General features: G+C 56.0%; 1 protein-coding gene across 1 annotated transcript; it reads right to left on the reverse strand.

Annotated features, from left to right (window-relative positions):
* Positions 1-1,425: 1,425 nt before the first annotated feature.
* Ubald1 (UBA like domain containing 1) lies at positions 1,426-6,943 on the reverse strand. Its single transcript, XM_021209573.2, has 3 exons — positions 6,294-6,943; positions 2,984-3,043; positions 1,426-2,502 (listed from the first exon to the last, which is right to left on the reverse strand). The coding sequence occupies exons 1-3, from the start codon at positions 6,411-6,413 to the stop codon at positions 2,152-2,154; spliced, it is 531 nt and encodes a 176-aa protein (XP_021065232.1). The 5' UTR covers positions 6,414-6,943; the 3' UTR covers positions 1,426-2,151.
* Positions 6,944-7,145: the final 202 nt, after the last annotated feature.

The raw sequence follows: 7,145 nt of genomic DNA on the forward strand, positions 1-7,145 counted from the left end.
TCTTCTCCGAGTTTGGAGATAGGGAGACTGGTGGCTGTGTGCTTAGTGGCTGCATCAGGACCACCTGGTAGTGGGACCTGTTTATTTTTAGTAACAGCTTTTAAGTAGAATTGACACACCAGAAAGCTGACCTTTTCCAAGTGTGAGTGAATGGCTGTTACTGTGGGCAGAGGGGTCACTGTTGCTGACCTGCTACCCTTCCCAGCACTGGTGCAGATGGGTGTGGAGACCTGGCATCTGTTCAGGCTGGGCAGCTAGGCATGTGAGCCATGTATGTGACTAGCATGGCCATCTCCAGAGAGGATGTCAGCAGTGTCTACAGTGGGCTTTGATCACCACTACCTGATGGTGCTACCTCATCTGTTGGGCAGGCTTCTAGAACACTGGGCATCACACTGTATATAGGAAGGCCTTTACTGTAAGGATACTATGTGCTCAGATGTTAACAGTGCTAAGGATAAAAAGTCCCTTCTGCCTTCATGTGTGTAACCACTTGAGATCACCAGGCCCAACTCTCAGGAGCCTCCTCAAACAGCTAGGCTCAATGGCGGCCTCCGTTCCAGCATGTTAGATATCTCAAGGGTACTTCTTAAAACTTCAATGACAGCCAGGTGGTGGTACACACCTTTAATCTCAGCACTTGGGAGGCAGAGGCAAGTGAATCTCTGGGTTCGAGGCCAGCCTGGTCTACAGTGAGTTCCAGGACAGCCAGGGCTACACAGAGACCTTGTTGGGGGTGGGAGAGCAGTGGCAAAAAGCTTCACTGTGTATTTAGTAGCAGGGGCTCCTGCTCGATTCTGAGTTGGGGGTGGGCTGCACACTGAGATTTTATGTACAAAGCAAGGTCTAGGGTTTTGTTTTCCACTTTGCCATGAGACAGCATTTTAAGCAGGGCTGGCATGATCCACCACAGGCCACACAGGGGCTGCTGGGCATTTCAAAGCTGACATTAGTTCATGCACTACATCAAACATAGCCCACAGGGCCACCCTACATGGCAGGTGGCACTAGGATCAGATCCCCTAGGAAGAGTTTCCTACCATCCCTGTGGGGAAGCTGTAGAGTAAGACTTGGGCCAAACACACCGTCCTCCTTCCCGTCTCATTCTCTATCTCCAGATAGGTAGGAATCCAGGTTGATAAAGGAGCCTCACCAGGCCTTACAGTTGGTGGCTAGGCCAAAGGTCCAGGACTAAGACCCCTCCATTTCATCAGGAAAGGGGTTAAGAGGTGAAATTTTGGAAACAAAAGCTAGGAAACTTAGCAGAGAGAGGTTCTGGTAGGCAAGATGATTTCAGACCATGTAGACAGGACAGCCAGACAGGAGTGTGGAGCTAGGAGAGAATGGGGTGTCCTATTCAGCTTAGCACCCCCTTCTAGAGCCAGCCAGCAACACTCAGGATATATGAGGCAAGACTACAGAGCCTGGTGGTGGTTTGGAATTCTTTTCTCTTTTGTTAAAAGAGGAGTAGGAAATGGGGATCAGGTACCCCTGGGCTCTGGGGAAGAGGCATGCAGGGAACCCTTGCAGGCAGGAGCTGGGTAGAAGAGTCCTGGAGTTTCCCATAATCCTTTGCAGGAAACAGCAATGCTGGCAGATAAGGAGGTGGAGTGAGGCAGAGCCCTTCAGACAATGGGGTGGCGGGCCAAGGGGCTTGGGGCTCACTCTAACATGCAAAGTCCAGCTGCCCCATAAACTAGGTTGCTTTTGAAGAGCGACATACATATAAATACATAAGACACAGCTGCACCCACACATGCGGAGAAGGCTCTTCATTCTCAAGGGTACGGCCCAAGACAGGAGTCAGCCATGTGCCTGCCACCAAGTGATTCTCTGAAGCACTCCAGGCGGTGGGGCCTGCCAGGTAAGTCTTTGCTGGGATGGCTGCATGGTCTCCAAGGTGCTGCCCGCCAGGCACCCACACCACTTGGAGTCAGATCCATGTGAGCTGGGGGTGCCCGCACTGGGAACTTGCGTACGTGCGTGCAGTTGTGCGTGCTGGCACAAGACTGCCTGACTAGAGTCCAGTCTCTCCCCTCCAGGGCTCTGGGGTATAGGGGTGTAGACAGAGGAGGGGTGAAGGGGCCCACGGAGACATCCTCTCCCCCACCCCACGGGGTTCTGGCCTCCGGGAGGGGGGAGGGGCCTCCCTTATCTCTCTGCCTCCATGGCAGGGTGGGCCCTTGGTTCTGAGGTGGCCTGTTGAGGAGCCAGGGGAGGCCAGTGTGAAGTCGGGGAAGGGGGTGCTGGAGTCCACAGGGGCAGCTGCGGCTGGTGGTGCTGTGGGCCTCCTGGGGGTGAGGCTGCAGTTGGCCAGCTGGGTGTTGCAAAGCTGCCAGTGGCATGGGGGAAGTGCGGTGGGGGTGACGTGGCCGACGTGGCCATTGGGCTGCCGCTGCCGCCACCCCCGTGGAAGCTTTCAGAGGCCTTGAGACGGGAGAACATGGTGAGGGCATCAGGGAAGTTGGGGGGCGTGGCAGGGGTGTTGGCGGGAGTGCACATCTGTTGGGGAGAAAGCACAGACGGAGGATTGAGCACCCTTCTGGTGGGGCCTTTGCTGCCTCTACAAAGGAGACGTGCCCAGAAGTTACTGGGAGTCACTTGGGCTGCATCTGGCCCCAGTTGGCCCACCACCCAGGGAAGAGTTCACAGGAGAAGGCATCTAGACAGAGGGTTAGCCTGGCTTCAGGGAGACCACACCACCTGGCACAGAGCCCACTGCCTCGGCCCTGAGGCTTTCCAGCCCGTGGTCAGTATGGCAGTCCTGGCAGACTGCCTGGTGGGAGCGGAGCTCCAAGAGCCAGTGTTCTCCAGGTTCTGCAGGGCCCGAGTTGCCCACACGATCCTACTTCACTCGAAGACCGCCTTCATTCCAGTGACCACCCTCCTCCACCTCCCTAGGTATAGCCAGTAAGTTCTGCCTCCCCCTGCCTGGACTGGGAGCCACCAGCATTGCCACTTTGGGTTTCTAGGGGACACTTACCATCTGGTGGTGGTGGCTGTAGGGGATGTTGGTCTCCTGGAAAAAGGCGCTGAGGGCTGTCTGCAGAGAGAGAAAGGCTGTGCTTACCCTCCAAGGCCTGTCCAACCATCCCCAAGGGACAGGGCGAACTGAGGTCCAGCAGTGTGTCTGTGACCACCACACAAGGAGGTCTCATGGGACTCCCAGCAGGCTGGATGGGAAGTAAAGACGCTTACGATATTGCTTCCCACCAGTCAGGTAGCTGGGGCCTCATGAACCCTTGCCCCACACCCTAACATTGTCACTGTGGCTTTTCTGGACTCTACTGTGGCCTGGGTCTGTCACCTCAACTGGGTGTGTGTGTGTGTGTGTGTGTGTGTGTGTGTGTGTGTGTGTCAAAAATCCCCACCTTTCTTTGAGTCTCTGTATCATATATGTACTGGGGGACTCTCAAAGAGTGAATCTCAGTGTAGAGGGTGGAGACTTCTTAGCATAACTTTCATCTCTGGAGGGATGTCCCTAACATGAACAGGTAGCGGGTGACCCAGAAACTAAAGACTGCTCCCATGACAGCTTTTGGGACAGCTCCTTAGCCACCTGTTGTTTTGAGCTACAGCTTCTCCAAGCAGAGCTCTATCAAAATAGGGGCATACCATCAAACCTAGAGGCTAGAATTGGTGTCCTCCATTTTTTTTTTTTTAATTTATTATATGTAAGTACATTGTAGCTGTCTTCAGACTCTCCAGAAGAGGGAGTCAGATCTCCTTATGGATGGTTGTGAGCCACCATGTGGTTGCTGGGATTTGAACTCAGGACCTTTGGAAGAGCAGTCGGGTGCTCTTACCCGCTGAGCCATCTCACCAGCCCCCGGTGTCCTCCATTTTACAGACAGGAAAACTGAGGATGAAGTGGCTTAAGACCCTGGGCTAGCACAAGGTGGGAATAGGAACAGAACCCTGAACTGGGACTCTAGGCTAACACACAGGACTGGCCAAAAAGTGTGGTGAAAGAGGACTTAGGGTAAAAGCCTGTGTCACTGGGGAAGGGAGCTCCAGGGTGGCCTCAGGGAACCCAAAGGATGGTGTCTGTACTGACCGTATCCTGCCTTGGCCAGATTCAGGAAAAGAGGAAACTGGATGCTGTTGTGAAAGTGCTGGGTGAGCATGGCTGTCAAGTGGGTGAGGGGTCCTCTGGATCCCACTAAGCCACAGCCGAGGCAGTACCACTCCTCACTCCAACCCAGAGCAGCAGGAGGTCAGGACAGCCAGCAGGACTGGGAGCCCCTTGCCTCTGATGTCACACCAGAGACCCAGGCTGAGACTGGGCTTGCTCTCTTATTTTTCCAGTATATTCCAATGAATTATTCTGGGAATACCCTGCTGGTGGTGCCCAACACCAGTGTTCTCAAACAGTGGAGTGGGGATGAACCTGGGGTCACTCAAGACCTCCTAGCAGGGGCAGCTGCTCCCCTAGCCCAGCACCCCAACATGACACACCTGGTACTGTCCTCCAAAGGGCACTGAGTTCTCCACGGAGAAGAATCTGGCCAACTACACAGAGGTGTCCCCACCCCCCACCCCCCCCCCCCCCCGCCTCTGCCCCCATTAGCACCTGAATCTGAGAATGTGACCCAGAAACACTGCCTAGAGTATGCTACCAACCTGGAGGGTGGGGGAGGGCTAACCATGAGGAACCCCTCACGCCTAGGCAGATGCCTCAGGTCAAGGGGAGCTCACAGCTTATTCTTCATTTTGTACCTGGTGACAGGGAGACTCTGCAAGCCCAGAGCGCAGAGAACCCACCCACGTCAGTCAGCCTGTCCCCAGGCTGCAGGAAGTCCCCGCTCCTCTTGGGGACAGTTTCCCCTAATCTTGGTAGCCATATATTTCAGTCCATCCCCTCCAGCCTGTCCCACAGAGCGATGGGCTGAGTCTTCCACACAGCCCATTTCCCACGAGACACCTGCCTGCCCAGCCTCAGGCAAGGACCTGCAAGCAGAGCCACTGGGCTCCAGCAACTGCCATGAATGTGGTTTTACAAGTTTTACCACATCCAACCCCAGAGACAACAGGGCAGATTAAGACTGTTGCAGAGCTGAGCAGTAAGGCACTTCCCTGGGGTGGGGCTGCAGGGGGAGGGGACAGAGGGCAGAGCTTTCAGGCCTCAGAGGCACTGCTAACTCCAGGGGTAAGGAAATCCAGGCTAGAGGAAGGAGCCTCCAGTCTCCTGCGTAGGGACGTTGGCCTGGAAGTCTAGCGGGGAGCAGGTAAACGGAGCAAAGGCTTGGTTTACAGAGCTGGAAGGGCTACCGGCTTCCCGGCCTGGGGAGGTTCTGATCCTGCATCAGGAAGTTAAGCCTTGGTCTCCACTTCCTGGCTTTTCCTAGTGAAAATGGGATGGTTCCCACTGGGAAGCCAAGCTCTGGGGACTCCAACTGGACACAGACTACTAGGCTGGCTCTGGTTGTGACTCACACGTGTAAGGGACACAGCTCCAAGCCCTCTAGTCTCATCTCAAGATGCCCACAAGTGGTGAAAGTGGGGTTTTGAGTTAGAGGAACACAGGCATCCCAGTAACACAAAAGGCTGGGCACATTATCCTACAGGTCAAAAGAAACCCGGAGCAGAAGGGAGCCAGACTGGCCTTCCCATCTTCTGTCTAAAATGCCCTAAAATAAGTGAACCGTATACAGTACACCATCCCAAGGTGTGGGATGTTCCTTCGTCAGGCCCTGCGATACCCAGGCCTTCATAAGGATCCCGCCCCAGTGACACCTTTGGAGTGGGCTATACATATACAGACTCTCCTAATTTCCTCTGAGGATCCAGCACACCACCCATACACTCCATGCTGTATCTAAACACACCATACCCAGCACGGCTACCATCAGCAAACCACTATCTATGTACACGCTGCACACACAACCAAACATGACACAGGGTATCCTGTATCAGACACGCACTCGGGCCAGGCTTTGAGTCCGCACACGCGCCCACATGCCCACAACCTTCGATGTGCCCTGCTGACGCCCAAGCGCGGTGCGTGCGTAAATACAAATCCACATGTACGTGTGCACACTTGCCGCAAGCCGCCCACCCGGCACACCGACCCTGGGACCGCTCGCTCCCAGCGACTCCGCCTCCGGCCTGGCCCTGGGCGTCTTCCAGGCGGCGGTCTGTCTCGTCCTCGGCCGTTACCAGGATCGGGGGAAGGGTATCCCGTCCTGATAGCGGGGTTTCCGGGGCTCTGGCCTGGCGGTCGGTGAAGCCCGCATCCCGCACCCCGGCACGTGTCCACGCCGCCCGCGCCCGTCCCCGGTTCCCCTACGCACCTCGAACTGCCAGTGGGCCGCTTGCAGCAGCTGCTTCGCCTGATCGGCCGCACAGCCCGCCGTCAGCACGAACTGGTTGATCATGACCTGGTGTTTGAGCTCGTCCATGTTCACGGACATGGCGCCGCCGCGCAGCCCGCTCCGGCCTCCCTGCGCGCTAGCCTCACGCGTCCACCATTAGCGAGCCGGCCCCGGCTAATACAAATATTTACTGTGCGCTCTGACTCACCGCGCCTCGCTGCCCGGCGGCCGGCGAAGCATGCTGGGATGTGTAGTCCGCGACGCCCCCGCCGAACGGACCGGGGAGGAGCGTAGACGCCCTCTCCCGAGCGGATCTCAGTGGGGCGCGCAGCTCCTGCCCCAGGCTGGGAGGCTAAGTTGGGAACCAGGGACCATAGCACAAGCTTGCCTTTCACTGGGCCCCGGAGGTCCTGCGTCCTGCTGTGCTTAGCATCACAATATTAATAGGCGCGCTCTTAGGGGACTCTCTGATAGCTTTGGTCCTACTCCACTGCCCTAGGCTGAAACACTCCTAAAGTCCTGAGACCTAGAAAACGCTCGGTATAGCAGAGCATCTGCCTTTCAAGTGCTAGAAATCACCACCTCCTGGAAGCCTTCCAGAGCTCGGAAGGCATCTTTGCCTGACTCTTGGCCCGTCGTGCAGGAAGAGCGTTTTAAAAAAAAAAAAAAAAAAAGACAGCCCCTGCTCTGGAGCCTTGGCGTCCCCTTTCCTTCGACTCCCACTTTCCCAAGCCAAAGAAAAACTTGCAGCAGCCTGCTGGCAAAAGGACCGCGCGGAGCACGGACGGAAGCGGCCAAGACTGCCATTCCCACAATGCCCCGGTTTATTTG

This window comes from Mus pahari, chromosome 12, assembly GCF_900095145.1.
Source record: "Mus pahari chromosome 12, PAHARI_EIJ_v1.1, whole genome shotgun sequence".
Classification (NCBI taxonomy): Eukaryota; Metazoa; Chordata; class Mammalia; order Rodentia; family Muridae; genus Mus; species Mus pahari.

Coding starts and splice junctions, on each gene's coding strand:
- Ubald1 (XM_021209573.2), bottom strand. CDS start 6,413: ATGTCCGTGAACATGGACGAGCTCAAACACCAGGTCATGATCAACCAG. Junction 3,044..6,293: donor CGGCCCACTGGCAGTTCGAG/GTGCGTAGGGGA, acceptor CTCTCTCTGCAG/ACAGCCCTCAGCGCCTTTTT. Junction 2,503..2,983: donor ACAGCCACCACCACCAGATG/GTAAGTGTCCCC, acceptor TCTCCCCAACAG/ATGTGCACTCCCGCCAACAC.